At 32.6% G+C, this 12,164-nt stretch overlaps 1 protein-coding gene across 1 annotated transcript in view; it reads right to left on the minus strand.

The window, feature by feature from the left end:
• Positions 1-12,164, minus strand: part of STXBP5L (syntaxin binding protein 5L) — a 449,308-nt gene that overhangs the window by 161,618 nt on the left and 275,526 nt on the right. Inside the window, exons 10-12 of the mRNA XM_059388354.1 lie at positions 10,383-10,407; positions 9,850-10,004; positions 4,631-4,703 (exon numbers count right to left, since the gene is read on the minus strand). Of these exons, the coding sequence (XP_059244337.1) occupies positions 4,631-4,703; positions 9,850-10,004; positions 10,383-10,407 (253 nt within the window). The remainder of the gene's footprint in view (positions 1-4,630; positions 4,704-9,849; positions 10,005-10,382; positions 10,408-12,164) is intronic.

Here is a 12,164-nt window from a genome sequence, read left to right on the forward strand (position 1 = left end):
ACAAACAAAATCAGAAATGAAGAAAAAATAATTAACACCACAGAAATACAAAATGGATAAATTTCTAGAAACATAATCCTCCACAATTGATTTAGGAAAATAGAAAATATGAACAGAACTGTTACTAGTAATAGAATTGATTCAGTAATCAAAAACTCCTAATAAACAAAACTACACTAGACAGCTTCACAGACAATTTCTACCAAACATTTAAAGAAGAGTTAACCCTTTTCTTAAATGATTCTAAAAAATAGAAGAGTAATGAAAATTCCAAATTCATTCTATGAGGCCAGCATTACTGTGATACCAAAAGTAGACAACTACCAAAAAATTTACGGGTCAGTATCTCTGATGAACATAGATGCCAGAATCCTCAAACAAAATATTGGCAAACTACATTCAACAATATATTAAAAGCATGACTCACATGATCAAGTGAAATTTATTCCAGGGATACAAGGATGGTTGTTATATGCAAATCCATCAATGAGATATATCACATTAATAAGAAAGAGGATAAAAACCATATGTCCATCTCAATATATTCAGAAAAACATTTAACAAAATACAACATCCATTCCTCATAAAAACTCTCAACAAAGTGAGTTTTGAGGGAATATACCTCAACATAATAAAGGTCATAAATAAAAAACCCACAGCTAACATCATACTTAATGGTGAAAATCTGAGAGCTGAAGAGAAGGGTGTCCACTCCTGCCACTTTTATTCAACATAGTACTGGAAATCCTAGCTGCAGCATTCAGACAAGAAAAACAAAACACATCTAAACTGGTAAGGGAGAAGTAAAACTGTCATTATTTGCAGATGCCATGAGACTATATATAGAAAACCCTAAAGACCATCAAAAAACTACTAGAATGGGTAAATGAATTCAATAAAGTTGTGGGATAAATAACTAATACACAAAAATCTGTTGCATATCTATACACCAATAATGAAGAAGCAGAAAGACAAATTTAAAAATAATCCCACTTAAAATTGCACCAAAAAGAATAAAATACCTTGGAATATACTGAACGAAGGTAATGAAAGACTTGTACTCTGAAAACTATAAAACATGATGAATAAAGAGGACATAAATGAATGGAAAGATATTCCATGCTCATAAGTTGCAAGAATATTATTAAAATGTCCATACTACCCAAAGCAATCTTCACATTTAACTCAATCTCTATCAAAATGCCATCAGCATTTTTCATAAAACTAGAAGAATCCTAAAATCTGTATGGAACCAAAAAAGACCTCAAATAGCCAAAACAATCCTTTTTAAAAGATTTATTTATTATATTGGAGAGAGACTGGTGGGGAGGGGAAGAGGGAGCGAGAAAATCTCAAGTAGACTCCGCACTGAGAATGGAGCCCTATGCAGGGCTCAATCCCCCAAGCCCGAGATCACAAGCTGGGCTGACACCAAGGGTCAGATGCTTAACTGACTGTGCTACCCAGGTGCCCTCCACCAAAGTAATCTTGAGAAAGATGAACAAAACTGGAGGTATCTCAACAGATTTCAAGATGTACTACTAGAACTGTAATAATCAGAACAACATAGTACTGGCAAAAACAAAATAAAACAAAACAAAAATCCAAAAAAACACAAGACACATAACATAGTCCAACAGAACAGAAAAGAATGTCCAAAAATAAACCCACATTTATATGGTCAATTAATCTACAACAAAGGAGGCAAGAAGACACAATGGGGAAAAAACAGTCTCTTCAAATAAGGTGCTATGAAAAATGGACAGCTACAAGTAAAAGAGTGAAATTAGACCACTTTTTATGCCATATACACAAATAAACTCGAATTAAAGACCTAAAGGCAAAATCTGGAACCATAAAAACTTTGGAAGAAAACACAGGCAGTAATTTCTTTGACATCTGCTGTAGAAACCATTTTCTAGATACATCTCCTCCAGTAAAGGAAACAAAAGCAAAAATAAACTATTGGGACTATAACAAAATAAAAAGCTTTTATGACAATGAAGGAAACAATCAACAAAATGACAAGGTAACTTACTGAATGGGAGAAGATATTTGCAAATGATATCTCTGATAAAAGGTTAATATCCAAAATATATAAAAAACTTACACAAATCAACACCAAAACCGATTGAAAGCAGACACTTCTCCAAAGAAGACATAAAAATAGCTAACAGACACATGAAAAAAATGTTCATTGTCATTGGCCATCAGGGAGATTCCAATAAAAATCACAGTTAGATACCACCTTACACCAGTTAGAATGGCCAAAATTAACAAGACAGGAAACAAGTGTTGGAGAGGATGTGGAGAAAGGGGAACCCTCTTACATTGTTAATGGGAATGCAAGCTCATGCAGCCACTTTGGAAAACAGTGTGGTGTTTCCTTAGGAAATTAAAAATAGAGCTACCCTATGACCCTGCAATTGCTCTACTGGGTATTTACCCCAAATATACAGATATAGTGTAAAGAAGGGCCATCTGTACCCCAATGTTCATAGCAGCAATGGCCATAATTGCCAAACTGTGGAAAGAGCCAAGATGCCCTTCAACAGACAAATGGATAAAGAAGATATGGTCCATTTATACAATGAAATACTACACCTCCATTAGAAAGGATGAATACCTAACTTTTGTATCAACACAAACAGGACTGGAGGAGATTATGCTGAGTGAAATAAGTTAAGTAGAGAGAGTCAAGTATCATATGGTTTCACTTACTTGTGGAGCATAAGGAGTAACATGGAGGACATTAGGAGAAGGAAAGGAAAAGTGAATTGGGGGATATCAGGAGGGGGAGATAAAGCATGAGAGACTGTGGACTCTGAGAAACAAACTGAGGTTTTTTTGGGGGGGATAGGTGAGCCTGGTTGTGGGTGTTAAGGAGGGCACATATTGCATGAAGCACTGAGTGTGGTGCATGAACAATGAATCTTGGAACAATGAAAAAATAAAATTAAGAAAGGGAAGAGGACTTGAATAGACCTTTTTCCAAAGACCTACAAATAGCTAATAGACAATGATAAGATGTCCAACATCACAAATCATTAGGAAATGCAAATCAAAACTACAATAAGATGTCACCTTATACTTGTCAGAATGACTAGAATAAAAAAGAAAAGAAATAACAAGTGTTGCCAAAGAGGTAGAGGAAAAGAAACCCTAGTGCACTGTTGGTGGAATGTAAATTGGTATAGCCACAATGGAAAACAGTATGGAGGTTTTACAAAGAATTAAAAATAGAAATACCATAAGATCCAGTAGTCATACTAGTGGGAATTTACCCAAAGAAAACAAAAACACTAATTAAAAAATATGTATGCCCCCTATGTTTATTGTGGCATTATTTCCACTAGCCAAGATATAAAAGCAATCTATTTCTATCTGTTGATCTATCAACCTATCTACCAAATATTACTTAGCCATAAAAACTAATGAGATATGATATTTGTGACAAAATGGATGGCACTGGAAGAAATTATCCTAAATGAAAGAAGTCAGACAGATAAAAATACCATATAATTTCACTCACATGTGGAATCTAACAAATAAAACAAGCAAAGAAACAAAAATACTAGAGTCATAAATACAGAGAAAAAGCTGGTGATTGCCAAAGGGGAAACAATGGGCTAATAGGTTAAATAAAGGGGATTAAGAGCTACAAACTTTCAGCTATGAAATATGTAAGTCACAGAGATGAAAAGTACATCATAGGGAACAAAAATAATATTGTAATAATACTGTAACACAACAGATGGTGATTACACTTATTGTGGTAAACACTAAGTAATGTATAGAACTGTTGAATCAATATGTTGTACACCTAAAACTAATATAACATTGTTGTTAAATATACTTCAATTAAAAAAGGAAAAAAGTAAAGGAAAGTCAGTTTCATGCCTATCATTTACAATAAAAATGTATAGCAAGAAGACAGTGTTCATCAATTTCATCTACTTTTACTGTCCATGCAGTGGAGTTGAGAGAGCCACTCTAACAGCAGTATTTTATATTTGTTACCATTGCTTTCAACATAACAAGAAAGAAAAGAAAGTGAAAGAAGACCTCCATCTTGTCTACCCTCCAGACCCTGCTCTTCTGTATTTTTGCAGAATAGTCCAATAATATGTGCCATTTTTCTTTGGTCAATAGTCTTAACAGATGGCCATACAGTACACTGTACAAATTTTCATAACAGTTGTGTTTGTTTAGGTTAACAGCAGACACGTGATCCAATTTATGTGTCTTCAGTCTCCAAACGCATCTTTCTAAACATCTGGTGTTGCCTTTAAAATGTGTTACAATTTTGGGGGCACCTGGGGGGCTCAGTCGATTAAGCATCCACCTTCGGCTCAGGTCATGATCTCAGGGTCCTGGGATTGAGCCCCGCATTGGGCTCCCTGCTCAGTGGGAAGCCCTCTGCCTGCTGCTCCCCCTATGCGTGCATACGTTCCCTCTCTCTCACTATCAAATAAATAAATAAAATCTTTAAAAAAATGTGTTACATTTTTATTTACCATCTATATTTACCATCTATTATATACTGTCAGTTATCTATAAGATTTTCCTATATTTTAAATGTCATGAATAGAGTATAAAAACAGTATTAATCTGTAAATGAATAACTTACTTGCTTTGTGTCAGATCAACTACAATGAGATCTTTCTCCAGAAGTACTACAACAGCATAAGGTTCTTGAAATTCTACAAGTAAAAAATAAAAAGTGGAAGTTTTCATATTACATATTATATAAAACACTGAACTTTCATTTCCTTTATCTCCTTACAAATGTTATTTAAATGATTTCAGAAGACCAAAATATGAGCCAAAGTAATAAGTAACAAAGAGCACTTTAAATAAATAATGTTTCTCAGACTTAGTATTGAAGATTATAGTGAGTATGAAAATGAAAAGTTGAATAGGCACAGAGTTAAACATTTCTCAATAATCATGAGGCAGTGATAGTAGATTATTTGAAGAGTCTGTCATTTCTTTCTCACAAACATTTATCTTATTCTTCCATAACCTTCTAGTTTAGATCTGATTTCATTTGTACAAGGAGATGTTCTAAGGACACAGTAATCTGCCTTTCTGAGCTGTGATAGATTTTTCACATCCCTATGAGAGCAACACTCCTTATACTAAAAAATTTAATTTCAATTCAATGTGATTTAACATGTACTTAAAGATATGTCCCTAAGAGTATATACCTCAAAAAGCCAGGGAATCTCAGGATAGTTTAGGATTTTCAAATTCCTAAACTGTAACCCCCTTCTTCCTTCCAATATGTTCCACCAAGTATTCTCAGAACAAAGGATTTATGGAAAATAAAATTGACAAGGTCCTTACTCTCATGGAATTTACATTCTAGGCATGTATACAAACCATGAAGAAGTAAACAAATAAGATAAATTCAGAGAATAATGTGAGCTATCAAAAGAAATATCAAAGGTAATGTTGTAATAAATGACTTTTGGGAGAGCACTGATTTAGTTATTGTGGTCAGGGAAGACACTGCTTTCCATCTATAATAGAGACTTATAAAGGAAAGGCACAGTTAAAGTGTTCTCAATTTAAGGAAAAAGTATTTATAAAAACATCTTATATCATGATATTTGATTCTCTATAGCTAGAACAGGTATTACTATTTTTCATTTCATAGAGAAAACTGAAGTCCAAAGAGGTTATGAGATTAGCACAAATTTACATAGTTAGTTAACTAAAAAGGTGGAACTTTAACTCAAGCCTTATGATTCTAAATTCTCATGTGTTTTCATTATTCCAGCAGTTTCTACTAGTTACTTTAAGAGTATTTAATCCTAAACTCAACAATCATTTGGTAGGAATTTTATTGAGAGTATTCAAGTCTTAGGTGAGAAACTGGAAAAGATGGCCTTCACAGCCCTTCACAGGTCTTTATCATCTTGAGAGGCTATAGAACCTATAGACAACCTTGAGAGGCTATAGAACTTACTCATATTTAGAAGTCACATGCTACAAGAAAAAGCTAGAAACAGAAACCCAAAACTGAGGAGTATACCCTTGTTTGGGTGTATGTCTATATGACAATATATAGTCTTCATACAGTTAGCCACTCAATCTGTCTCAAACTTCTCCCTTTTCTCTTAGAGCTGTTTTAAGTTTTCAACATTATTTTAGTATTTATGAATTTAGGGTTTTTAGGGTTTGGGCTTTTTGTTTTGTTTTATTTTGTTTTGGTTGGTTGGTTTGTTTTTCAGTTGAAAGACACTGGAGTTCCATACTATTACTTTTTTTCTTTGTCTTCTCTCTAGGGCAATCATTGGGAAGCAAATTCCAAAAAATACAATACTGAGACATTGGCATGAATAAGCAAAATTCACAATCATTTTAGGTAGTTACAGCTGTTTTGTCACTTTAGATAGATACATCTGTTTTAGATTATTATTGATTCTTTTCAAATAATAATGGTAGCAAAAGTTTCACCTTTGTAGAAGTACTTGCTATACTGCAGTAATCTCTGAATAAAAAGATTTCTTTAGGAGTCAGTATTAGGTTCAATTTTCTTTCTATTATTTATTAACAGTTTGATCTTAGGGAAATTCATTAACTCAATTAAATTAATTCCATTTCTTTACCCATTGATATGGCAAAATAATAGCTACCTTAGACTTTTATGAATATTAGATGTATATGAAGATGTTTAATGCAAAGCCTGACAGACTACACGCTCAGTAGATGCCAATAGTATCACTTCCTTATTAGATTGGTCTATTTTTGAGCAGACTCAGTCTTTTAACTTTAGCCCCAACAGGTAAAAGGTTCCATCATAATTACTATTTCTCTGAAGAGAAATGCATTATTTATGACACTTGTAAAAGACCAGATTTAGTTAAATGTAAATGTAAAATTGAAAAATTCTGAGTATGGTTGCTTAGGTACTCTAGGGAATACCCCTTGAGATAAGAGACATTTGTGTTCTTTGAAAAAACAAGTTGATTTGTCAAATGTCATAAACAATTTATTAATATTAAAAATTTATAGATTTATTTTGTATAACATATGTGTAAGATTTATCACTACGTGGCTGTAAAGAAGAATAAAGTTCCATTATGGAATCATACTCAAAATATACTGTTAAGTGAAAAACAACATAATATGGAATAACATAGAATATATTCTCATTTGTACAAAAAAGAGATAATGTATACATAGATAAGTACACATAGATATATGCATAAACTTTTGGGGCGAATACATAAACTCAGAAATAGTCGCTTCTAGAAGGGCAGTGATTGTAGGGTCTTCTCTGTCACTTTCATGTATTATTGTTTTAGCCAGAAATAGTGAACTACGTTTATATTTTATGAGTAAAGTTAAAGTATTTCTCTTAGCTCCTGATAAATAAAAATTCCATCCTCATTATCACTACTCTGAAAAACAAAGACATTTTTGTAGCTTGGAAGTGATTAGACATAGTTACAATAAATTCATAATTTACTTAATATTATTAGAAATTATCCTAACATCTCTACTGATGTGTAGAAACTTATATATACACACACACATAAAAATACGTGGTTACAGAGATCAAACACTATCATCCTCTATTTCCGGCACATACATTTTTCTCCAAGCTCTTTTTATAGGAGGTGTTTTCCTAAATTCAGCTTTTGGTCTTTTGTTTGTTCTTTATTCCTTTATCATTCATTCTCATAACTCCAAAGAACACCTATATTCTTATAATTCATAAATAAATATTAAAGACCTTTTCTTTCTCTTTATCTGCTGTCCAAGCAACTCTATTGACTTATAATCAGACATCTTTTTCTCTTTCCAAAAACTGTTATTATTGCATATGAAACCACTGTTCTTTTTTTAAAATTTATTTATTCATTTGAGAGATAGTGAGCAAGCAGGAGTGAGATGGCGGTGGGGAAGGGAGGGGCAGAAGGAGAGAGAAGCAGGCTCAATCCCAGACCACTGGATCATGACCTGAGCTGAAGGCAGGGGCTTAACTGATTGAGCCACCCAGATACCCCTGAAACCACTATTCTTAAAATATGTTCTCTTTGACTCATCTACCATGTCACTCTCTAAATCTAACTGGTGACCAAATTCAGTGGGTTTCCTCTTTTCATTCCTACAGGCAGCCCTGTGTTACAGATCTTGATCATTTTAATGAACACTGTCACAGAAACCTCTAAGTTGGAATCTGGAATTTAAGATTTCAGTGTCTATTCAAACCCATAAACTCCTTTTTGTCAAATTTTACTAAAAACGTTGCTTCCTTTCATCTTAATATTTTCTCAAAATTCTTCTATTTCCAAATACCTCTAAAAGGCTTTCACTTTTTTCTCTAAGTTGATCTCACTCTAGTAAAACTTAACAAGTTCTAAATCTTTACTCAATATTCTTTTCAAGTGCCAAGTCATTCTTCAAAGTCTATCTAAAGCCTACTTTTTCCATGAAGCTTTGCAAGAATATTTCAGCTATTGACTATTTTACTACCTATAAGTTAGTACATTATGTAAACTCTGAATCATATAACTCAGCACTTAAATTTTTTAAACTTAAGTCATAATTATCTCCTTCATCCAACTAGATTTTATGTGATTTGATATCAGAGACCGGTTTCATACTTCATCTGTATTTTCAATAAGCCCTTGTAGTACTGAGGCCATAGAAGCATCCAATAAATATTTGTTGATTAATTAACAACACAGGTAACTTGTCTGTCCCAGCAACTTTGGAAATAAAGTGCCACATTGTTATTTCATATCAATTTATCGCAGCTTTAAATATGAAACTAAAGAATTTAAAGCCAATTAATACAGTTGTAATAAAACAACTTATAGATCTTCATAGTTAGAGTATGCTCATTTTGGCCTTCCAATAATCATGTGGGGTTAATATTATTATTCTCTTTCTAAAAATGATAAACCTAACTCATAAAAGTAAAATGACTTACCCAAGGTCACCTAGCTCGTGAATGACATAGCTAAATCACAAAACCAAATACTGTGCCTCCAAGTCTAGTGTTCTTTCTCTTATACACGTTCCCTCTTAAAATTGTAGTTATACACACACACACACACACACAAACACACACACACACAAACACACACATACATACTATGCATACTACATTGTTTTAATACACACATAACATGTTGTTTTAATCATAAACTCATATTTTATGTTTCAGCCTTCTCAATTTTTAGATTCTATTACTAAAAGATTTCATTATTATTATATTTCATTATATAGTTTGCACATAAGTTTAGTTTTTATGTTTACAAAAAGTCTTTATATTTAGGTTGCATCTCTCCTCTGGAAAACTCTTCTAATTATTCTCAAAGAAATAAATCACTAACCACACATCAGCAATCCTAGAGTAATCAGAGGTGCTGCAGTTGCATCTGAAGCAAAGCCAGATGTGAAACAGATGCACTACCACCAGAGTTATAGATCACTGATATCAGGTAAGTGCTTTAACTTTGATTAGTGTTGGAATGGGATGGGTGGAGCTGGTCTAGGAGAGGCTATTAGGAGACCTCAGATTCCCAAAGTGATTTCACCCTGGACCCCTATCGGACCCTCCCAGCTCAGCTTCCACCATCCTTATCAAAGTTTAAAGCACTTACCTGATATAAGAACCTGAAACTCCAGCACTGCTGTACTACATTTGTCTTACTTCCAGTTTGTCAAGTAGGTACAATTGCGGAACCTGCTCCAGCACCTGTAGCTCACAGTGTTGTACCACAGTGGATGTCAGCTGCCAAAACTAAAAATATTTAAGCTTAATTTTATTAGGAACTTACTTCAAGAATGATTTTCAACATTAATAGTTTAATATTTGTTACTTACCATTTGGATAGGGTGTTTCACATAAAGTAAGAAATTCGACAATAGGATGATCCATTTCAAGCACTGTAATTGCTTTTCCATGCATGATGGTTAAACTTGGTCTTCTGCAAGCTTTGTCATAAGACAGTCCACCAGAAAATATTATGAATGGTTCACTGCATAGAAAAAAAGTTAATGAGATTGAAAAGTCCTTTAAGATGATACAATATCATAAGACTGAACTAATGAAGAGTAAATTTGGTAAGGATTATACACAATACAATTTGACAGCAAATATCTTTCTTAGTCCGAAATGTCTCACCCAAATAATTTCCTATTCTACCATTTCCCTTTTTCTAGTTGTAAATTCTCACCATTAAAATTACTAATGAATCAGTCTAAAGGTGATGAGGTGTGTTGGGGAAAAGGTAGAGAAGTTGGGAGGAAACAGAGGTGCTCAAAGACTCAAAAAGACATCTCTACACGTATTAGTTGATTCTCCAAACTCCATATCACTACCATTATATTAAGCTACGTTAATTTATCATATTAACCATTGGTGTGCGGGGTCCAAAATTCCTAAGGGATAAAAGAGGCAAATTTCAATATAAAATTAAATGTGATAATAGCAAGCCCAGAGTGGTAGAAGGTAACATAAAAATTCTATGTAATGGAGTTTCTGTGAGAAAAGGGTTATGATAAAAAGATGGAGAAATCTAAGAACAAAAAATATGTTTTTCCCAATTTTTTCTTGATCAGCCAGTTCTATCTAGCTGCTAAAACTAACATCAAACTTTCTAGGTTCTGTTAGTTGCAAGATACAATTAGATAAATTGAGTAGGGCTGAGATTACTATAAAATACTAGTTGTTAGAAAGTTATAAAATAGGGTCATAATTTTTCACTTTTCTTAAATTAATACTATATCTCTAGTTTATGTATATAAAATAAAATATGTTAATGTAATATTTTAAATAAGTAAATATCAAACTGAAAATACTCTCTAAAAGTTTTTTTAAAAGAACCAGACAATTATTTTACCAAATTCTTTGAGAATATATGCTTCTTTAAATAATTCATTTTTATCTATTCACTAAAGAACCTAAAAAATTCTAAAATTCTTAAGATTCTAAATTCTAATTCTGAGTCTAATTCTAAGAGATTTTAATTCTAAATTCTAAGAATTCAAGATTCTAAAAATCACTCTATAATTCCTTTTCTCATTCATTTCATACTGTACATGGTACTCAACATTACCAATGGGGCATTTGCTAATATTATTAGGGTGGCTATATAACAAGAACAAAAAGAGCTTTTAAAAAAAGTTTCCATTAAAATCTACATATAAAATGTGTATACTGATTTTTATTTATAATTCTAACTTAATATTTTAACATAAATATTTGAGTTGTAAGCTAAATACGAAAAATACAAAAAATTTATTTTCCTTGAGTCCTATATTAGTTGATGTGAGTTAGTCTTGCTTCAGTAATTTGGTGTACTAAATTACCAACCTAGTAATGGTGGTTCTAAGCAGCAAGTTGTTTCCTATAAAATAAATGCTTATATTATTAATACTTCTCCAGATTTAAAAGTCATTTCTAATGAAATTAGTAAGTGTTCTTGCACATTTTTGTGTTGCTTTGTTTTACAACAAATGTCATGACTTAGAAAATATATTATCTTTTCATACATATTGAACTAACTATCTGCTCCAAGTGTTAGTAAGGTCATAAGTATCTATTTTTTCCATGTAAAAGGGGGGTAAAGTTAATCTCATCTCCCAGTATCCAAATATAGGATAAGAAGCAATTTATTCTTCCTTTTTTTGGTAAGCACAATGGAAAAGATGTCCTTGTTATATTGGAAGAAAGCAAAACCTTTTCTGCTTTTATTATGAATGCATCAGAAAACACTGGGTCTGAAGTTAATTACCGATATATATGCACTTCCCTGTAAGCTACTGAATGACTGAACAAAAAGTTAATTCCTCAGGAAAACACTCATATATAATTGCATTAGATACTTAATTATCACATTAAATTCTCATAAGTATAATCCTCATTTTATTAATGAGGTTAAATAACAACTAAGCAGAAAAGCCCAAAAGAAAACATATCTGTCAGATTTCAAAGCCTATTCTCCTAAACAGATTTCAAAGCCTATTCTCCTAAAAAGTACTGCCATTAGCAGATGAGTCTGAGATTAATACAGGTGAAGTTGTTTAGAGGCAAGCAGCTATGGAATGGAAGGATAAAAAATGAAATCCAGACTCCAAAGCAGATGAGTCTGAGATTAATACAGGTGAAGTTGTTTAGAGGCAAGCAGCTATGGAAT

The sequence above is a fragment of the Mustela nigripes genome, chromosome 2 (assembly GCF_022355385.1).
Source record: "Mustela nigripes isolate SB6536 chromosome 2, MUSNIG.SB6536, whole genome shotgun sequence".
NCBI classification, from domain to species: Eukaryota; Metazoa; Chordata; class Mammalia; order Carnivora; family Mustelidae; genus Mustela; species Mustela nigripes.